The sequence below is a fragment of the Charadrius vociferus genome, unplaced genomic scaffold (assembly GCF_000708025.1).
Source record: "Charadrius vociferus isolate BGI_N301 unplaced genomic scaffold, ASM70802v2 scaffold115, whole genome shotgun sequence".
Classification (NCBI taxonomy): domain Eukaryota; kingdom Metazoa; phylum Chordata; class Aves; order Charadriiformes; family Charadriidae; genus Charadrius; species Charadrius vociferus.
Window position 1 is genome coordinate 2,693,500 of NW_009648636.1, and position 22,452 is coordinate 2,715,951.

Sequence of the window (22,452 nt, forward strand, 5' to 3'; positions counted from 1 at the left end):
ACTATCTCCTAAAGCTGGACATGTTAAACGTTCCCCATCAGATGCAGGACGCAGCAGTGGTGATGAATCCAAAAAGCTTCCCACAAGTAACTCTAGAACAACTGCTGCTAATGCTAATACATTCGGATTTAAGAAACAGAGCGGGTCAGCCGTAGGCATGACTATAATCACTGCCAGTGGGGCAACTATCACCAGTAGATCGGCTACTCTGGGAAAAATCCCAAAGTCATCTGGACTCATGGGTAGGACCACTGGTCGGAAGACTAGTGTTGATGGCTCACAGAACCAGGATGATGGCTACTTAGCACTTAGTGCCCGAACTAATCTTCAGTATCGTAGTTTACCCCGGCCCAGTAAATCCAGTAGCAGAAGTGGAGCTGGGAATAGATCTAGCACGAGTAGCATAGACTCCAACATAAGCAGCAAGTCAGCCGGGTTGCCTGTCCCTAAAATGAGAGAGCCCGCCAAGGTAATCCTTGGAAACTCTCTGCCAGGATTAGTCAATCAGACTGATAAAGAGAAAGGGATTTCGTCTGACAACGAAAGCGTGGCCTCATGTAATTCTGTTAAAGTGAACCCTGCATCACAGACTGCTTCTAGTGGAGCTCAAAGTACTCACCAGCAAGGAGCCAAGTACCCCGATGTGGCCTCTCCCACTTTGCGCAGGTAGGCAATAAATTCGTTGATTGTGCGATGGTGTTAGTTGGAGCTGAATGATCAGGACTCTTCAAGCCAGGCCTGGCTGTGTTTTGTGGAGCACTGACTATTTAGTGTCCTACATCAAGGTCTTTGTATTTACATTTAATTTCACATGAACAGGTTGGCCAGTGTTGTAAATACTCAGAAAATCATGTGACAGCAGCAAAAATTTAATGTTTCAGAAAAAAAACCCACCTGTCTGGCAGAAAGTTTGGCAACTGTGATACGAGTCTCTGTTACAAAAATCCCACCTAAAGGCTTTATTGCAGATATCGCAGGAGTAAGAATTTTCTTATGTGAAGGTTACTGAAGAGTTCTTGCACCAATGTCTGTGTAACAAGCTTGGAAATACTCCAGTGGTGGATCAAATTATAAATTGGCAACAGGAGAGTTATTTCAGGTTTTCATTATGACAACGGCATAATTTGACCTGCCATACGTAGATTCACATGCCTAACCCAACCCAGTCCTTCAGTTGTGTGGATTAGGCCAGTGTGTTGCGAGACTCATAACATCAGGTTATTGGACTGTGTAGAAGAACCCTAAGTTATGGTCTAAGCTGGGTTGAATTTTCTTATTTTAATAACATTTTTTAAACAAAAGTCTTACCTGTCTTCTATTTCTCCAGCACTATCCCACACGTTATTTTAACATTAGCATTGAGTTGGTCAGGAATTCATTTGTTGGTGCAGTGTGCATCAAAGCCTTGATATTGGTGAAAGGTTCCGTTAATATTATTTTCCAATTTAATTTGACATTGAGTAGCTTGTCTGTTTCAAGTTGCGGTGTTTTGCATTTCATTTTGTCTTGATGCCCATAATACCCATACAGTTACGCTACATCATCCCGCTTCCAGTGATGTGAGAAAGCCACATTCCATCTGAAGCACCAGTGCAAGCATAATGGCTGTGATGGCAGCTTAGGCTAATGCTGTAGACATGTAAACTGTTTCTTTTCAGATGCGTGGTTTTATTTGAAGAGCCTATGCAAGGATAATTCGAGATAGTTAATTTATTTTATTCCTGGGTATCATTATATAAGCCCTGTCTTTTAGAACATTTAGTTTTCATCAATGACTACTTAAAAAGAAAACCTCCAATAGACCTTTCATTTCTTTACATACCCCATGAGAGATGCAGATTTTCAGTGTTGCCAGCCTCAAACACATTAATTTTGAAATTTGATTGGAAATCTTTTTTTGATTACTAGAAAGCCACATTGCTAGCCATGTAATTGTAATATGTTAGCAATACATGAAACTTCAAAGAGAAGACACTGAGGCTCAATTTAACTATTCCCTCATTTGATTTACAATTTCACTCTTGAATTTTCACCAGACTGTCCAAATAGTCATGTATTGAAATGCATCAGAGTTGAATTTGACCTCGTCTGCTTATTACTGATTTCTAGAATGACAATTAAGATTTTGAGCTGGATTTTCATAGCCAGTTGAGATGAGTTGCACACGTTGGGTTTTGCATATTTCCTCTCGGACCTGTGATTTTTTTTTTAATATTATACAATAAATTAGAATCCAATTATTATTATACAATTAATTAGAAACTTTTGTAATGATACCGATCTACCTGTAAGTCTGAGAACCATACATAACTTTTATGCTGTCATAAACAGTGAAATTCTATAATTGAGCGATGAGGGCCATCACTGTCCTCTTCTCTCAGTATTCCCTTTAGCTCCTGCATTACGTATCCGGCATGTGCCTTAAGTGAAGCCGTTGTTTATCTTAGAATCATAGAATGGTTTAGGTTGGAAGGGACCTTGAAGATCATCGAGTTGCAACCCCCCTGCCATGGGCAGGGACACCTCCCACCAGCCCAGGTTGCCCAAGGCCACGTCCAACCTGGCCTTGAACACCTCCAGGGATGGGGCAGCCACAGCTTCTCTGGGCAACCTGTTCCAGTGCCTTACCACCTCAAAGTGAAAAATTTCTTCCTAATGTTTAATCTAAATCTTGCCTCTTCCAGTTTGAAGCCATTCCCCCTCATCTTATCACCACATGCCCTTGTAAAAAGTCCTTCCCCAGCTCTCCGGTAGGGCCCCCTTTAGGGACTGGAAGGCCGCAATAATTGGGCCTTCATGCTTTGCAGTATATAGTACCCGGCTTTTCTGTTAATGGGAGACATGCATGAACCCAAGAGCCACCTCAGATATGTCAGTCCCTTGTCAATAAGAGTAGATAAGAGTAAACAGGTGGCCTTCCTGGTAGAGTATGGCCTTCCTTGTAGGGTATGGCCTTCCAGAGTTTATCTCTGTATTGATGTGACTGTCTTGCTGTGTTGGAATTTCTCTGGACTGAAAGGAATGCTCTCCAGACCGCATCCTCTTCTGAAGGCATTTGTTACAAGGTTGTGGTTCGACCAGACACTGCCTTTGGCAGCGACACGCTTCTGTTTGTGCCGCAGCGGAGCATCCTTTTAGTTGTATTAAAGTTGCGGTGAAACAGTTTGGGGAAGACTGCGTAGCTTAAAAACAGCTTGCAAAACTGTTGTGTGGGTGGCTGGGGATTTTTTTAAGCTCTGAGATCCCATCTCTGAGATTACGGTTCCCCCAGTACAACTGAGGAGGTGGTATGCAATGGCACAGGAGCAGGAATACCCTAAGCTGGTATTGCTGCTGAAGGCCATGTATCGTTGCAGTACGGTTTGATGTTTTTCTTCGTACTCGCTCTAATAACTTTAACTCTAAATAAAACCTGGACTCTAAACGTCTCTAAATCACTGTAGGAATGGGTTTTGTCATTCAGGCTGACTTGTCTAAGTCAGTGTCTCCTAATGAGTGAGGTGTGGTGTCCAGGTGAACCAAGTTTGCCAGTTCTGTGCTGGTTCATGAATGTCTGTCTACATCAGGTGCCGAGAGGATCATGACACAGAGCAGTGCTGGTTTATGAGACAGATGTAGATTGGCATCATAGCCTGATCCAGCAGTGTTGTCCAGGTGCTTTGTGGCAAGTATGCCACAGCACCAATCCAGTTGAGATGTGTTCCAGAGGTACACTGGAGCTGCAGGTAGCACCCATGCAGTATGTACAGTGCTTCTGGGCATCATGGCACTTAATGCACGCGAGCTGTAGGGTGCCCAGCTATATTACACAGCCTGTGCTTCTGGGAAGTGTTGGATAAAGTGACTGAGTGTGCAAGTGTTGTACAGACAACCATACTCAAAAGCAGAGAAAGTTCTGCTCAGTGTATACCCACCTGTAAGTCTCTAGGAGCTCTTGTATAGAAGTGCTGTACTCTATTCTGAGGGATACAGTCCCATAGATACCCACTTTGGAAAGACTTCATCCCAAATACTCCACACTGCTGATAGGAGAAAAGCAAATCCGTATAGGTAAATGTGAGGAAAACTTAAGGTTCCAAAAGAGCTCAGTGGCAGAAACAGAAGCAATGTTTTGGGGTGGATGTTTAAAACTGGAGTCAAAAGCTACTCTTCCTTCATAATGTTGAGGGTCAGTTTTAGAATGATTGATAATCTGGTCTTAAGCGTGTTTACTTCTAAGACACTTTTGCACTTGTGGCAGAAGTGATGCAAATTGGAGAAGCTGCAGTCATCCTCTTCCGACCGTGCTTTTAGATCCCCTCTCTTGCACGAGTTCTGGCACTCAGCGAGTCTTTTACTGAGCCACTTCCAGGTGCCAAACCAGGTAAAATCTCATTCTACGCTCCAAAAAAATAGTTCCCAGCCAGTTTGGCTCCTGAAATGAGACAAACCTACGTTTGATGCCTGTAAATATTTTTCCTGTTACATCCCAGCAAATGCCACTTCTGTGCAGAGCGTTCGGTCATTTGCACAGAATTTACCTGGACAGCAAACTTCCAACCTCTGATATTCCACGCTTCAGAATAATCAATGCTGTGTTTCTCTGGTGTCCTTTTTCCTTAAGGAGCAGAAGACAATATGGCTGTATTTTAGTTCTGTGAAGCTGTATTTCAGCTACGTGAAAGTATTATTCAATGATTCAGAGGAGACACACCTGAGATAGATTTGAAGTTACCATAATTGGCTCTGGACTTTTTTGAAGGGGGCGCGAACACAAGGAGATTCATAAATTTATAGCTGTGTATGTCCAGTCTAGAATCATTTACTTAATGTTGCTTTTCTGAAGCTAAGATGATATGTGGTCTGGATATAAAATATCCTTGCATTTAATCTTCCATTTTACGTATTTTTCACGTTGTCTTTTTTTTACAGACTTTTCGGTGGCAAGCCTAGTAAACAAGTTCCCATCACAACAGCTGAAAATATGAAAAATTCGGTAGTCATCTCCAATCCTCACGCTACTATGAACCAGCAGGGTAATCTTGATTCACCATCTGGCAGTGGTATGCTGAGCAGTGGGGGCAGCAGTCCTCTCTATAGTAAAAACACAGATATGAACCAGTCTCCACTAGCTTCTAGTCCCAGTTCAGCACATTCAGCTCCTTCCAACAGTTTAACATGGGGTACCAACGCAAGTAGCTCTTCTGCTGTCAGCAAGGATGGCATTGGATACCAGTCTGTCAGCAGTCTTCATACCAGCTGTGAATCCATTGATATCTCTCTGAGCAGTGGAGGTGGGCTCAGCCATAACTCCTCCAGTGGCTTGATTCCAGCCTCTAAAGATGATTCTCTGACTCCCTTTGTCCGAACCAACAGTGTTAAGACTACATTGTCTGAAAGGTTAGTAGGTTTTTCTCTCGTTTTCATTATGCTTGTATGTATCTCCAACGTGAATGAAGTCCTGGCAGCAGTAGCCAACGCTGCAGATAATACTGAATGGTATTACTAGAACGTACAAAGAGAAGCCATTCCAGGCAAGGAGCCCAGATGGGTTCAGCTGAGGTTTTTAATTTGCTGTGGTAGCCAGCGTGACAACTTTTCTTGCTACCATATTATACCTAATATTTGATTTTTGCATCACATATTATCCTTCCAAAGTTGATCCGATAGTGATATTCAAAAAAAAACCCTCCAGCTTTGTTATCATTTTGATTTGAGAAGCCAACTGTTTCTTGTTGAACTTCTTGTTTGTAATATTTGACAAGCTTTTAAACTGGAGGTCGTGCTGAAAAGAGAAGTCCCTGTCTCCCTCGGCACTTGATCCCCCCTTGGCCTCTCCCTGCTACCCTGTCCCATCTCCAGCTGCTCCCTACAGTGGTTCGGTACAGGCATTCATGTGAATGCTTAGTGAACCTGACTGGGAGATGGATCCAACTGGAAAACGATCACCTGAATTGTATTTCAGACTGATTGGTTCCCCGGCTCCTTCGCCGATGAGATTCATCAGTGTTGGTGTGGACACAAAGTCGGAGCTGGGAACAAACTGGCCAGGGAGGAGGGAACGGGGACTGCTTTTTAGCATCAGCGCTGTATTAACGGCACATTGAGCTAACGTCAGGATAAATCAGACAGTGCCTTGCGGTGCACGCTCTCTGAGTGGCCTTTTGTAGAAGGCAGTAGTGCCCCTGCAAGCACTAGAAACCAGATATATCCTGAAGTGTAACTTTTTAGTCAGGTAGCAAAATTTTTGTAGTTGCATCTCAATGGAGAAAATAACTAATGTTCTGACAGTTTGGGTTTCTGCTTGTGTTTTATTATAACTCCTTTCTGTTCTCTCCTCTTTTCATTCTAATATTCCTTCTCTTGTTTTCTGTCTTGTTGGACTGATTCTTCTAGCCCTCTTTCTTCCCCTGCTGCTAGCCCCAAATTCTGCCGCAATACTTTGCCCAGGAGACAGGACAGGTAATGCTGTCTCAGGACAAGGCTGTAGGTTTTGTTGCCCATCTCGGTGAAGCAAATTGTTTTGTGATGGACTGTGCTCAGTGGAGTCCTCTGCTGTGTTCATCGTTCAGGTGTGAACTGACACAAAGACATGCCAGTGAGAGTGCCTTCAAACACCCCACTTATCTACTGAAATCAATCTGGAGAATGGCACAGGGCAGAGTTGGCATGTTTTTTGGTGTTGCTCTTGTTACTGGGAACATCTTTTGGTTTATGGGGGTATTTTTTTTCTCCCCCCCTCGTTTCTTTGCCAAAGGCAATTTGAAAATCTTGCCCTTTTTTTTCTACCAATGTAAACTCTCACTAGCATTTCAGCATTCCTCTGGCATGCTGCTTTTCCCACTGCCTTTCAGGCCTGTCCTTTTTGTTGTGAAGTCCCCGTTGTCGTTCAGTGTCGTCAGTCTCTTATTGCAGTTTGGCTCGTGAGTGTTTTGCAGGGACTTGGGTACATCCAACCTTGTAAAGGCGAATGCTAAAGTTGGGAAAAGATTAGCTGAATCTAAACGTTCTGGCTCACTGCTGTAATTTTAGTCACTCCCATGCTGTAATTTAGCTATAAGAATTGTCATTAAAATAATTCATTTAAGCACGTGGATATTTTATTTAAAAGCAAATGAACAGACTCTGCTCAGTTACAAGTTCATCAGTTGTATAAACATAAACTTAAATATTTCGGTTTTGGATGGCTAACAGATTCGATTTACTTTGCTAATGGAATTTAAGCTAAGATTTGAAAAATTAAACAGTCTGGGCTCTCAATACTTTTACTGCTATACATTGCAGCTGCATAACAGTAATTAGCTGCATTCCCTAAATGGTGTCTGCTGAAAGAAATGACGGGAAGGTGGTTTGGACTTGAAGATTCTCATCAGTTTTCACAAATAGTCTGCCTCACGCCTGCTGAAAAGCGTATTTTTAAGCACCCATTTGACATTTAAAGAGCCATTTTGGTTCATTGTGGGTAGGAGAAATAGCCAAACCACGTTGTGGACAGATGAGGTTCGTTGGCATGGTACCAGATGCATGTTTGTGCAAATCCACGCCCGGGTGAGGAGGTTTTTGCATGTTTCCATAGGAAGGCCCCAGCACCTTTTTCTTTGAAAAGGCGATGCAGATGTTTGTACGTCCTTCTTCGTCCTGATCTTATTCCTTCCCTTTTGTTCTTCTCTGAAGTTCTTTTCTTTTAACTTTTCTGCAGCGACCCACATCTTGATAGGAACACTTTGCCTAAGAAGGGACTCAGGTATTGGTGTTTCCACATGGTTTAACACTTTTGTTGTGGCTTTGGAGTTTGCTTTGTGTCTCTGTTGTGGCTGGTGGTGATGGTCGCAGTTTGCAAGAGGTGGCAACAGTTTTCTTTTTTTCTTTCTTTCTTTCATCCTCAAAGACGACCATTGACCACTGTGCTTTTTTTCATCCAGTGGCTTCTCTGCTTGAGCAAGAACTGGGGCTTTTGCTGGCTGAATTGCTGAAAAGCATCTCATAAACCATCACTGGGCTTGACTTGAAAACAGTAATTTTGCAGCTTCTAGGGCTATTACATGGAATGATTTGAGATCATTTTCACCCCTGGGAACCTTGGTGTTGATATACAAGTAGAAAAGATTTTCAATATCTTGCCAAACCTTTTAGGATGAGATTGGACATATTAATTTAAAAAAAATATTTGCTTAAGAATACCTAAATATGTAGGGCTCTTAGAGGTAACTTCTACTCTTCTAGAAAAGAAAAAAAAAAATCCCCAAACAAACTTCTGGCAGTTGTCTTCTCATACACTTTGTATATCTGTAAGGTTGTGATTTTTATAACATAAAGAAACTGCACTGAAAGAGATTTTTCAATTGATACAAGCAATTCTAGCAAGATAATCAACCTTAGGTATATTAATTAAATGCTTTAAGTGTTCTGGAGTTTACAGAAGATATCTTAGACAATTTAGACAATTGCAGCTTCAAAATTGCATCATGCAGCTTCTAGGATCACTGCGTTGATGCCTTGAAATTGCTGCTGCAATTTTTCCGTCCTGTACACATTGTTCGTCAGAGCAGCTTTATCCCATGAAGTGCTAAAAGCCTTTCCAAAAATGGCATTTGGTTTAAAACATTTCTGTGGTTCTCAAGTATGTCTCTAATAAACGAAGACTCTCTTTTAAGACTGAAGCATTTGAGTGCTGAAGAGGTAGGTATTAATGCTGCTAAAAAACAAGTCCTTAGCGTGTTAAAGTGACTTAATAAGCTGATACATGTGCGAAGTTGGAGATGCAGATAGTCAGGGACTGTTGTTTAAGTGTTGAGGCATAAGCAGAAGAATGAACGTATTTTTTGAAAGTAGTTAGAGTTCTTGCAGTGTTAATTATTGTAGTGTTCGCATGGATTTAAAATAGTCTTAATAAGTGGTATCTTACTGTAGAGTATTTAGTTGGATGGAATCTATTAATTAAATAGATAATATCGACTAATAATAGGCTCCAAGTGTTTAGTTTTTGGAAGGAGAGCTGGTAACTCATAACTATTTCTCAAAAGCAGATGGCATAGAATAAGACAGATACCGAAATCCATCAGCAGACGTGTTTCCATCATGCTCTTTCCGTTGATACCTGTACCCTATCATGTATTTCACATAACACCTGTGGTGACATACCTATTTTTCCGGCATATACAGACTCAGATTTAAAACTGAAGCCGGCGGGTGTTTTGCCATTGATGTTGGCATAGACAACATTTCCACTATTTTCTTTGCTTTCAGAAAAGGCTAAACATAGTCTCCTTCGTGATGATTTAATGCAATTAGTTTTGAACTAAATGGGATACACTTCCACAGACCTTTATATTAATGTCTCTGGAATATGAATTATTGGGCCACAGCCCGTTTAAAAAACTGATAATGGCTTTGTTGACTTGAATTTGATTGTGATACGACAAAAAGCCAGCTAAGCTTAGAAATGCACTAAAATATTAACATAGTGATAGAATTTTGGCGTAACGTAAGGAAAAGATTTCCAAATTATGGTTTTATTTTTCAGTCATACATACACGCTGTGTTTTATCCTACAGTACACAGCTTCAGTCTGTAGCTTTTTGTTTGCTACTAGTTTGGTTTCTACTGAAGCCGTAGGAAAAGGGGTTTGTTTGGTTTTTCTTCCCCGAACAGAAGTAGAATGAATTAGGAACAGCTTAGAGCAGCTTGGAATAGCTCCTTAATTCAGAATTATGTTGGGTTTATATTGTTTTAATCCTTAAATTTCATATGAGAGTTCTTTCATCTTTCTTTCCCTCTCTCCCTTCCCAAGTCTTGTGACATTTCATGGTTGGTTTGTTGGGTTTTTTCTTAATTTTAAATAAATGTCAAAGATCATTTTGGAAAAACTGATTGGTTTTGCAGGTACACTCCATCCTCCCAGCTCCGTAATCAAGAAGATGCAAAAGAATGGCTACGGTCCCATTCAGCAGGAGGACTTCAGGATACTGCTGGCAATTCCCCATTTTCATCTGGATCCAGCATAACATCACCCTCTGGAACTCGATTTAACTTCTCACAGCTTGGTGAATAATTGTCTGTTTGGATAATCATAGCAATACATTGTGCATCTTGAAAATGGCGTATTACATGATATAATTTTCTTTCAGCTGCTCCGAGTCCCCGGTTCAACCTCAGGATGCACGTTCATTGAAATGAGCGGGACTAATTGGCATTATTATCTCCTATGCCCAAAGGTGGCATACTTGCAGTAACTCTTTGAAAATACTTCTCTGGGAGTAATCAGATGCTTTAATGAAAATTGTGAGCAATTCAGTAGAGCTGTTTGTTAATATCACACGGTGGTGTGTTTAAAGGAGTTGCGACATTGCCTACCTGTTTAGTGATATTGCTTGAAAATCCGAGCATATTACTTACTATATGTGCCAGTCTCACTCGACTAAGATATTTTATCTTTGTGTGTATTTTTCAAGTGGTTTGTTGGAAAATTGCACAAAGCTTAGTCTGAAATTACATAGAAAAGTCAGAAGAATTTCAAGTCAGAAAAAAGGCCATTCCTTCACTTAAGTACACTGATTAAAGTAAACACTTTTAAAATGAAGGAAACAATAAATATTGTTTGGCAGGATACATAAAGCATTGGAGATTTTAGTTGACCATATCAGCAGTTGAAATAACCTGATTTAAAGTGCTAATAGTGCTTGTCTCTGGTGCGAAGATTAAATATTAATTAGTTGCCCTTGCAATTTGTTCAGGTATGTAAATCGATCCTGACAGTATATTTATTGTCTTTTAAGTTAAATGACATTTGGAAAGTACTATGTCGAACAGAAGCTTTCAGTTTCTTTTTGACTTTCAGAAGCCCCTCCATCCTTTCTAGAATGATAAAGCAATAATATGCAAAATAGTTAAGGCGATACTTGTGAACTTCTTGTGTTGTGTGAATTTGCAGCAAGTGCAGGTTTGAGTTGCAGCAGTGGCGTTTTAGAGCTGCTCTTTGTTCTGAAAAGAAACAGATTAAACAAATAGCTTTAAATAAACCAACACTTAACAACATTTCAGTTGAATATACACACAGTGTAATTACATCGCCAACAGCTAACAAACTGTCATGAAAGTATCTTAATAGTCAAAAAAAAAAAAAGTGTAGTCGTAGGCCCAGAAAGTTAACTCTTTATGGAGAATATCGAAGATTATTTACATTAATAAGCTTCAAAAGTTGTTTGGCCATGAGCAATTAACAACAAAAAAAATGGAAGATATTTTTCTGTGTTCTTAAGAAAAGATCTTGGAGATAGTAGAGTCAAGAGAGGCCACTGCGTTTAATTTAATAGCAAACGTTGATATGAAAGTTGAGCACTTTTAAACTGAACTTTTGCATCTTCTACAATAGTCTGTATCAGTTGATGGTGTATATAGAAACAGGCAGTGGCAGCACACCAAGAGGAACCTACTAGTTGAACAGCAATTTTGTTGTTTCTTTTTTTTTTTTTCTCATAAATCAGCTAATTCTTAGTAAATAGCGTGTATAATTTTAGCACAAAAGTTCTTTAAAAAAAATATGAAGCTGGAGTAGACATTTTGTACTCTAAACACTTGCTGGAAGGGTATTGGCTTTTGAGGCAAAATTGGTATTTTATAATTCTTAGGGCCTCATAGTGGAAAGAAACAATTCTGCAATCAACAACTATTAGGGAACTAAAGCTCTTAAAATTTGTGACTTAAATACGTAGAAAAATGTCATTTTCTGAGAACTTGAAGGCTTTGAAGGAAATAGTTCATAAGGCCTATTCTATACAGGCAAAATACTAGTTTAAATTCCTTCGGGCAATTTTGTCCTTTTTGAGGATGGACTGTTCCAAATTAAATGAGGGTTAATTAGTTCATGCCTACAAGGTGTTAGTGAGTTGACTGAGCTTGCTGGTAGAAGCATAGACACATCACCCAGTGTTTAAAATGACCTTATTTGCTTGAGTTTTCTTATTCATTAGCTTCCTTTGCATACTTCTTATTTGAATTCATTGAATTTAGAAAAATAATGAAGCCTGGAGAAGATGACATCAAAAATTTCTGTCTTAAAGGAAAAAAAAAAAAGCTTTTTGGTAGTTGCACAAAAATTAGTTGTGAAAATTTGTGGCTGCGCAAATAAATTGGTGTTCATTCTTCACTTTATAGCAAGCCCAACCACTGCAGCCCAGATGAGCCTGTCAAATCCAACCATGCTACGGACTCACAGCCTTTCCAATGCCGATGGTCCTTATGACCCCTATAGTGATACGCGCTTCAGGAACAGCTCGATGTCCCTGGATGAGAAAAGCAGAACAATGAGCCGGTCTGGCTCCTTCCGCGATGGCTTTGAAGAAGGTCAGTAAAGTCGGTGTTGGGGCTGGAAATGATCAGAAGATGGCATTCTCACATAACCCAAATATGTGGTTTTCAGTTCAGTGCAGGGGTCATTTCAGAGCACAGTTTTCTGTGTGGAGCTCTGAGGGTTAGATAAAACTTCAGTCATAGTCATCACTGTTCGGATGATATTCGTTCAATGATCCTTCTGGCTGGGCATAGGAAAGCACGTGTTATACCTAGACTGTCACTGTTCAAGAAATGATTTAAACAAGTCCTGTGCTTCATTTGTAGTGATCTTAGAATGATTCTAGTTCATCCTTAGAGTTAGTGTATTAAAGTGTTTCCCTGAATAGGACTATTCTCCTGAACCTGGGCCTCCACACCTCTGTTTGTAGTATAAATAATTGATATCAGCCAGACTGTTGGTTCTATCCTAGGTAATCTTTCCAGTATTTAATCTGTATTCATATTGTCTTTACTTTTTATTTCTGCTCGATGTCCCGGGTTGATATCACAGAGCTTCCACAGAAGGAACCTGAATAGTCCTTCAAACCATCTAGGCTCTTCTTTTTAATTCCTCGTCGTCTTTTCAAGTATGTAATCACACCTGATAAAAGAAGCCCATGTGAATGTAAGAAGAAAAAGTCATTTACCTATAAATAAATGTTAGTTTGGTTGCTACTGGCCAAGCAACCTTACGGCTGTAGCAAGAGTAGCTATGAGCACGCGTTAAAAGCCTCAAACGTTGCACTTTGAGAAGTCAAGTGTGGGGTGAGCTCTGGGAGCGATTCATAAGAAGCTCTTTCAGCATTAGCTCTTTGAGTCTTAAATCTCCTTTCTGGCAAGGTTTGGGAGGTTGGTTGGCTATGAAGTGCTTTATCACTACAGGTCGCACAAGCCTTGTTTCCTCCACTGCTGAGGACCTGCACTTACTCAGGAGTGTTAATACCAGTGCTCCGTTGTTGCTGTTCCTCTAGAGCCAGGCGTGCATGGGAGCCAGCTTAAGCACTTGTAGGGGCCTTTAGGAGCCACAAGGTGCCTTCCTGGAGATACTGGTTACCCCATCAATTTTCTCCCATTGGAAGAGGTAGAAAATGCATATTGGATATGGCGCTGGAAAGTTTCAGGGCTAATTCGTTATTGAATTTAGCCAATCTAACTCCATTACATTAATTGTATTTTAGGAGCCTGTGGCTGAGGATCTTCATTAGGGGTTGAAAATTATTAGAATAACGCTGTAGGGCGGAAAATGGTGTCATTGCAGGAATTAACCTTTGTTTGTGACATGCTCTTGGAAAGCTAAATGATCACGAATAGTCAAAGATTGCTGGATGCTCCTGCTCTTACTAAAGCGTTCTTTAATATAATCTGTGAAGGAATTTAAATCACTGCTTCTGTGTTGTAGTTAGATGATTTATTACAAGACCCACTACAGCAAAACTTACTCAGGTTTTATTGAAGACATCCTCAAAAAAGTCGTAACTTTAGTCTTTTAAGTATGCTTAAGATTGCAGCAAATCCATTTTCTCATGGTGGAGGTTAAACTGTCTCCTATAATTCAAAAATTCTTGTCCAGGAGAGAGGCGAGTTTGGAAGAATATTTAGGAAGTATTACATGTTTGAGGACAAGCCATTTAAAAAAAAAAAAGAAAAGGAAAAAGGTTCAGTTAGGTGAAATGTTCTACAAAGTGCTTTTCATTCATTTAAAAAAGTAATAAAAATGAAGTCCAGGAAAACTCTACCAAATTATGGACTTGCAAGCAGTGAGAAAAGGTCGCTTTTGTATCTGAGGAAGGAATTTGACCCTACAGTGGACACGCTGAAGAAGTGTCTTTCAGATTTTCCTAAATTTTTGGCACCTAAAAGGATAATAATATTTTACCAGATGGGATGAATGGTTAGGTGCAGTCTCCGTATTTTTGTCTTTCACTTAAAGGTCTTCTGTCACTTCTCTGGCCATACAGAAGGCAGGAATGGCCTGCTTCTCAGCTCCTGGTTATTTCTCTGGCAATCACAAGTTAGAAGTGAGCAATTGGTTCTGAACATGGCATATATGTTGTCCTGTGCTTTCAAACCTGCGGATCCAATTGCCCTTCACCTTGAGAGAATAGATCAAAAAGTACTAGAGAAATTAAATCTGTGGTTAATGAACAAATTGATTTTATATGGTCAGCCAGTGTCAATGAAGCATAAATCCAGGTCTTAAATCAAGCTTACTGACCTACTTCTTAATTATTTGTTAGTGCTTAGGATTACAAGACATTTGTTTCTTACCAACTTCAGCAGGGCCAGGATTTATTCTGAACAGCCTTTTTTTCTTTTGTCTCCATGGTGTGAGGTACAATCGCGTTCTCTCACGGCACAGCATGTAGGTTGAAACATTAGTCAGCCTTGCAATACATAATTCTTGTGATTGGAAGGGTTTTGGGGCTGGGGAGATGCCAGCAGGAACAGCCTCTGAACTATCCAGAACTTCAGGGGAAAAAACACAGCCTAAAACTTGAGTGGTCTCTTGGCTATCCAGTTTTCCCACTTCCCTGGCCGTGAGTCTTCTCCAGGAGCTGTGCTGCCTAGAGAGAAAGGAATTAAATTAATTGTCACTGGGATGTAAATTTTTATTCCTTTTTCTACTACTGACTGCAATACCTGTTGTTCTTTCTACCCTTTGGACAGTTGATCACGGCTAGACCGTTTCTTGTCTAACGTTAAAAATGATACGTGCTTGCATGTGCATTTATAGTGCTTTAAAATAATAGCTCCAAAACAATTTGGGTTTGTAGCCTGCGTGCAGATGCATGTTAACTGCAAAAAACAGGAATCACATCAAGAGCGTAACTGCCTTCGGGCTCCTAATTAAATAGCCTTAAAGTAGCCATCTGCAGATACTTTAAAAAGAAATTGCACGAAAATATTAACTCCTTAGTTGCCCTTGAAACTAGAATTATATCAGATATATATATAATAATAATCTCAAATTATATACACATTCAGACAATGTAGTGGTGATGTTTTACAAGGCAGGAGTATGATTTCCAGAGTTGTACATTTTTTCCCTTTTTTCATTCTGAGTCTTCTTTCCTCCTTTAAAGTCCCAATGTGATCTTAAAAATTCCAGTTGATGCTAACTCAAAAAAGCGTGTGTCCTAGTCCATTGTAAGATCCGTTTCTTCTCTGGCCCCGTGGTACGGTTGCATTTTTGAATACATCTCTATGAGTAAAAACTGCACAAAGGAAGAGTATAGAGAGGCAAACTAGAAAATAGTATTATATTCTCTGTATGAGTCCATTGGTACCCATACTTTGGGCTTTCTGTCTCGAAAAAGGTGGTCCTAAGGGTAAAATGCCGATAAAAAGAACAGTGAAAAGGAGATCTTAAGTGCGTAGCATCTACTATAGGAAGAGAGTTAAAATAGATTAGGAATCTTCAGCTTGGAAAAACGATGACTGAAGGGAGGTGTTAATGTATAATTTAGCGCATTATAAAAAGGTTGGTTATCCGTTACTTCTCATATGACGGGGTGTGGAGACGCCCAAGGAACTTACTGACTGATTCAGCAGCAGGTCTAAAACAACTGCAAAGAGTTATATTTCTAAACACGAGAAGCATTTTTTGTTACAAAATGTTTTGGTGGATTCTGAAGCAGTTAAGCAAGTTAAGGGTAGAGAGGTCACAGCGACTATGAAAAATAATGGGCTGATTGCAGTTTCCATCTCAGGAATTTCCATCTCTGCCGATTCCCAGAAGATGCAAAGGTGTACCTGGGGAAAAATCACCGGGTATCTGCCTCCTTCTTGCATTCTTTTTCCCTAAACATGCGCTGTGGCTGCAGCCAGAGATGGAGCGCACGATTAGCCCGACCTTGGATCTGACTCACACTAGTTATTTTTATGTTCTTACTGCAGTACAGTCCTTCACCTCTAACTATAAAGATCATTTTAATTGAAAATATGATTAACCAGAAAAAGCAAATGGGTGTGAGGTTTTTTAACTTTCTTGTGGGTTTTTTAAATTGCCTTAAATTCCTCCAGAAGCCAACTTAGACTTTGTTTACTTCTCTTTCCAGCCTTGCCTTAGGATATAATGCCAATGGGAAAGCAGAACCCATTTATTATGAATGTAGGGGAATTGCAGTAGGTAATTAGAGCAAAATGGCAGCTTTTCCAAACTTTTTTTTTTTGGTCTGGAGGATTTAGATGAAAGAAGAAGTGATTTAACATGACTTCATATGATTTGTATGAAGGTACCTGAAGTTTGAATGAAAGTTTCGGTTAAATGTATTCTGTTTCTAAAAATAAAAATAAAGGAAAGGTAACTTTGCATGTTTCAGTAGCAGAAAGAATAGCTTCAGGTAGTTCTTTTTAATAATATAATCAAAAATAAAATGATGTTGTATGTAAATGCTAACACAGGGGTAATGGTAACAACTTTGAGAATCAATGTATGTCTTCTACCGAGTGTATATTTAAATGCAAAAACTGCTTGAAATGGATTTTTTTTCAAAGAAGTTTTGTAGCCATGTTTTCACTCCGGTAATTCTTCTATGAGAGAATGAACTTTGCCTTCTTAAAGAAATGTCATTGCTTTAAAGAAAGACCAAAAGGCCCTGCAGGGATAGGGAAAGTGGAGCTCATCAATGCCCACGATCGATGTAGTCGGCAGAAAGGCGTTAGAGCTGCGTTCAGAGGACGCTTCTGAGCCCCAGAATTAGCCAATGGTTTCTGCCCTGGGTGCTCCACATCTTCTCCTGAAGCATCTGGCTACATACTGGAGCTGGGTATTGTGGCCTTCTCAGGACATCTCCATCTTGGTTAAGGAAGACAACTGCCTTAAAGAAAACAATCCGCCCCCTCAATCTCATCTAAAACTTAGATTTACTTTTGTAATCTCTTCTGCATTTCAGTTTATTCTTTTTTTTTTTTAACTTGAGTAAACCCTTTTGCAAGAGTCTTAAGATAAGCTGTCCATAGAAATATTTATTTCTGAACAAATATTCATCAAAACTTTTCTTTTTAATCTTCTCGACCACACCCGATTTCCCCAAAAAACAAGTATTGTTAAATTGTTAAAACAGCTTTACCAAATCAAAGTTCATAGATTGTATTACCTGGCCCTACATTCTTCAAACTGAATATTATTGGTGCAATAACATAATTAAGTTTATGATGGATGATGACATTTGTGAAAGTATTTCTTCAGTAGGCTGCTCATTGGCAGTGGACGATGTATGATGATTCCACTGTGTGGTTTCTGTATTTATATTCACTGTTTTTATTTTCTTTCTTTTAGTGCATGGTTCTTCTCTCTCATTGGTATCCAGTACATCATCTATTTATTCAACGGTGAGTATAATGAAATGAAAAATTTGGGTTTACTCATCAAAATTATTGAATTGAATGGTCTTATTGGGCTAATTCTTTTTGCCATTCAGGGAAGAAGGAAAAAAAGCAGTTTTCATTTGATTCTGTTTGAATGCTAGATAGAAAGGAATGTTTATGTTCAAAAAGATGTCTGTGGATATTTAGCTGTATCCTCATTAAACACAGACGTTAATGGCCTAAAAGCCTCAATTTACTTTTTGAGTCAGTATTTTACAACTACTCTAAATAAGTTTTGCTACAAAGGACCTCGGTAGATCTGAGAAGATTTGAACTTCATTACCCTAAAGCACCCCAGAATGTGCTGAATAAAGTCATTCCGGCCTTGTATTGATGATATGCTACTAAAGAAGTTTGAGTAAGTTTTTTAATGCATAGATTTTAATAATTCTAAAGAAGCCATTTGTTCACTGTGCCAGTAACATTGTCTCCAGAAGTATATATTCATTTAGGTTATCTGATCCGAAAATAAGACTTAGTAGAGTTTGAAAATACAGGGGGCTCACTAGAAAGCTGGAGAAGGACTTTTTCCAAGGGCATGTAGTGATGGGACGAGGAAGAATGGCTTCAAACTGGCAGAGGGGAGATTTAGATGAAATATCAGGAAGAAATTCTTTACTGTGAGGGTGGTGAGCCCCTGGCCCAGGCTGCCCAGAGAAGCTGTGGCTGCCCCATCCCTGGAGGTGTTCAAGGCCAGGTTGGATGGGGCTTGGAGCAACCTGGGCTGGTGGGAGGTGTCCCTGTCCATGGCAGGGGGGTTGGAACCAGATGATCTTGAATGCCTCTTACAACCTAAACCATTCTATGACAATAAACTGAAAATACCGCCTTTCATTATTGACCTTTCCTCAAGCAAGGTCCATGTGAAGCCAAAACAGATAATGTATTGGAAGGATGGAAAACAGACCTTTTCCGCTGGTCTGTTGTTTATAACCATCAGAGCCACGAGGAGAGCACTCAGCAGCTGCCGTCTACGCTTTGGGTTTATGTTCTTGCTGCCCAAGCACCAGTGGCTCTTAATAGTGTGGTTTGAGGGGTATAATTTTCGTGGTGGCTGGTAGTGGACATGTTTACTTAAGGACAGTGGAGCGTGTAACTTCCTACCATATATTTCTCTGTAGCTGATAACTTTGGTTAGAAACAAGCCATAGTAGCTGTAATTTTATCATGCAGACCACAACGGATGGTCACTACATTCACTTTGCATCCTCAGATAACTAGTTGTGTGTCCTCAGTTTTTCATCACCACAGTGCTTAGGGACTCCCAAATGGGAGTAATTTTTTATTTCACACATACACACACACACACACATAATTTTATTCTGCAAAAAGGTTATCTCCATCGCATGGAGAGCCAGGCATGGGAGGAAGGGAATTGCCTTGGATCAGCCATGTTCTGTGACAGTCCTGGCCCTTTAGAGCCTTGTGCAGTCCCTTATGCATGGAGCCAGGACTTCACCCTTCCACAGTTCAAGCTCAGAGGTGCGCTGGTGGGCAGGCTGGGAAGCAGAGCCCAAATTCCTTCCTGCAGGAAGTAGTGGTGTGCAAGCAGCCTGTCTTCTTTTGCCTGACGAGGAAATAAATCAGGAGATTATTTTAGATTAAATATGGATGTGGGAATCCACAATAAGAATTTTGCATTAGAGTTTTTGAAATACAAAAAAAAAATATTGAAAAAATTGATAAATTTCTCAGGCTGCTAATGGTATAATATCCTCATGTATTTTCTTCCATTTTTATTTTATAGCCTGAAGAGAAGTGCCAGTCAGAGGTAAGAGCGCATGGTGTTTGACAGGCATGAATGTTCTGTCAAGACACTCTGCATTTTGTCTCTTGCTGTTTTATTTCTACATATTACAGCACAGTAAAGTGCTCTCTTAAAATATATAGATCCGCAAGCTCCGAAGAGAGTTGGATGCATCCCAAGAAAAAGTGTCAGCTCTGACAACTCAGTTGACTGCGAATGTGAGTACAACTCTGAGAACAAACACTAACAGGGAATGCATTTAAGGCACCAGCTGCCACCCCAGTTTTTCTAGGTGACCAAAAGATTTAGTGTGTCTAACATTTGGCTCACATTACCTATGTGTTTAAAACAATAACTACATGCATGTGGGACCTTTCCAAAAATAACATCCTCTGTCCTACTGGATTGTCTTACGTCTTTGTTTAAATACTGAACTATAAAATTCGTTTGGCTTTAAGTATATGTAAAGCATCTTCAGATCTTGAGAAAATCATTGAAGGCGGTGCCTTTTTTTTATAAATAGTGTCTTGTTTTGTTATTTGGGTGTGATGAGATACAGATGAAGGTTGTAATTGGTAGGAATAAAAATTGGTGGAAACATGGATTGAAATGCATTATATTTTGCTATTACATAAAGGTGTGGGCTAATGGTGTGATAGGTAACAGTGGCATAAGGGGCTCTGGGAACTAATTTACAGTTACAGAGTGGACATAACTGATTTTTACCAGTGTGGGCAATACTTCTGCTTGTTTGTTCTGAGGGATTTGATGAGTGAGTAATGTAAAACACTTGGGGGAAAAAAAAAAAGATTTGGAAGACAGGAGGTGTTGAGGCAACGCTATGTATGACCCTGAGCAAGTTTATTTGTGTGTTCTGCGCTGTAGTCGCAGATAGTAGAGATCTGCACAACAGAAGCTTGATAGAAAAATAAGCAGTTCTAGAGTAAATAAGCTACAGATGTGTAGTCATCAAATCAGATCATACTGATGTCCTAGTTTGTGGGAATGGATAAACGTCAGAACACATGCTAATGTGGAGGACATTCCCATCCATCAGCTCTCTGAATAGGTGGAATGCAAAACTTGGCACAGGGAAGGACAGCTTTCCTCTGAGCAGTAACACCTACAACAAGAAGGATTCGAGGGCAAACCTACTGTGGTGTTCACTGCAGGCATCACAGTGCTTCATCCAGCTTGCAAAATTGAGAAGAAAAACTAAGAATACAGTTCATAGGGAAGTCAAGTTAAAGGTCTTTGACCGCATGTAACCACTCAGTCACTTCCCAAGAGAAAAAGAAAAAAATTTTAAAAATCTTCCAAAAATTAAATCTTATGTTTGCTTTTCAAATACAAAGAGGACCGGATACATGAGTTGGTTTTCATCCAGAAGCTTCTTTGACATGTGAGAAAGCAAGAACCAGATTCTCTTGCATACATTTGTTTTTATCATGCAACTCGTCTCGCTCTGCCTTAGCTTTGTCTCATTCTTCTTCGTATGGTGTTTGGATTCACTAGGCTGTTACTCAACACAGGAGTTAGTAGCCCATCTCAAAGAGTAGTTCATTTGCCCAGGAATTTGTGCGTGGTTACTACAACTCTCTTTACGGCGAATAGTTTTTAACATAGTTTGATTTTAATAGTCTGTTTTGGGGTCATTTGTTTCAGGGGGGTGTTGGGTTTTTTCCTCCACAAAAATTTAGCATCATTTATTTTTTGATAATATTCCATTTTTGCTTCATTCCCTTTGCTAAAATGTTGGTGGGTTTTATTCATGCTATTTAAACTTCTTAGACTTCAACCTGCCCCCTTATTTGTCCATAAATCAGCTACAGTGTGCTGCAGAAATGGTGCTGTACTGTTTTAGTAATATATTTCACTCTTTAGCCACCTCTTTCCAGAGAACGTACTCCTTTTTCCATGTGAAAGGCCAGGTCTGTTGCCAAAAAAGTTAAGACTAATAAGTGCTGTTTGTTAAGACAGGGCTTTATGGACATTTCCTTTACACAAGATTTAAAAAAAAAACCAACCCAAAAAAAACCCTTTTAACTTAGGCAATTTGAATTCATCTGTTTAATTTATTAATTTTTTCCTGAATTTTCCTGTATAGACACTGCAGCTTTTGGTGCTTCTCAGGCCATCAGGGGCAAGAATTTGGACAAGGTTTCGCTCCAGCTAGGAAGTGAAGATAACTCTTTTCCATAGCTCACTGAACAGTTTCCAGATAGGAATAATGTAAAGGTGCAACTTTTTCTTAAGGTTCAAGTCAAAGCATTAAGGGTTTCTATCCCGTTATTAATCCACGCAGTCCCGCTTGCCTGTTCATTTTTTGCTTTTGCGAAGTGTTGCTGAGGATTCCTGGATATCAGTTTTGTTGTTCCCTGTTCATCCTCCCCAACAGAAACTTTGCTGTCTGTGTTTTTAAAATAAATATTTAGATTTTTCAAACATGTGTAGTGTGAGGGTTTAAATTACTTTTTGCTATTTTCTCACAGTCTCAGCTCTGCTTATTTTCATAGGGGCTGATGGGAATAAGAGATGCGCATCCCGGTGTTATTGTACCGCTCATGTTTGTTTTCATGGCGAATGTGAGAACAGTTCTTTAGGATAAGTCAGCTGTGTACTGATGATGAATAAGTCTGGATTAGCTCTGTGAAAGGTTTTGCTATTCTGTATATATTTGGGTGAGAGAATGTCCTTTTCCGCTTGGAAAGATTTTGCACAGTTTCACTTGTCGTTGTGTGTATAGAATTATTTTTAATAGAGAAACAAAGTATTATTTGCTCTGGTTACTGTAGATGATTATGGCTAATACAAATATATATTGAACTATGCCTTTGTTCAGTTGCGTATGTAACTGCATATAGATGTGTGTATATATATAGATATACATGTATATCTATAAACGGATAGATACACATGTATATCTAGAAAACAATGCCATATTATGGCACTAGAAATGTAGTACCCTTGTATCGAGTTTCCTTCCATCTTCTCAATCTACTTTTCCTTCCTTTTACTTCTCGGTC

General features: G+C 39.7%; 1 protein-coding gene across 4 annotated transcripts in view; it reads left to right on the forward strand.

Moving 5' to 3' along the window:
- NAV2 (neuron navigator 2) overlaps positions 1–22,452 on the forward strand; it is a 429,065-nt gene that overhangs the window by 381,828 nt on the left and 24,785 nt on the right. For all 4 annotated transcript variants that reach the window (XM_009886259.1, XM_009886256.1, XM_009886257.1 and 1 more), the window contains 9 exons: positions 1–666; positions 4,912–5,379; positions 6,376–6,441; positions 7,679–7,723; positions 9,862–10,022; positions 12,133–12,321; positions 17,591–17,643; positions 19,427–19,450; positions 19,570–19,644. The exon at positions 1–666 is cut by the window's left edge and continues 40 nt beyond it. In XM_009886259.1, coding sequence (XP_009884561.1) covers positions 1–666; positions 4,912–5,379; positions 6,376–6,441; positions 7,679–7,723; positions 9,862–10,022; positions 12,133–12,321; positions 17,591–17,643; positions 19,427–19,450; positions 19,570–19,644 — 1,747 coding nt within the window. The remainder of the gene's footprint in view (positions 667–4,911; positions 5,380–6,375; positions 6,442–7,678; positions 7,724–9,861; positions 10,023–12,132; positions 12,322–17,590; positions 17,644–19,426; positions 19,451–19,569; positions 19,645–22,452) is intronic.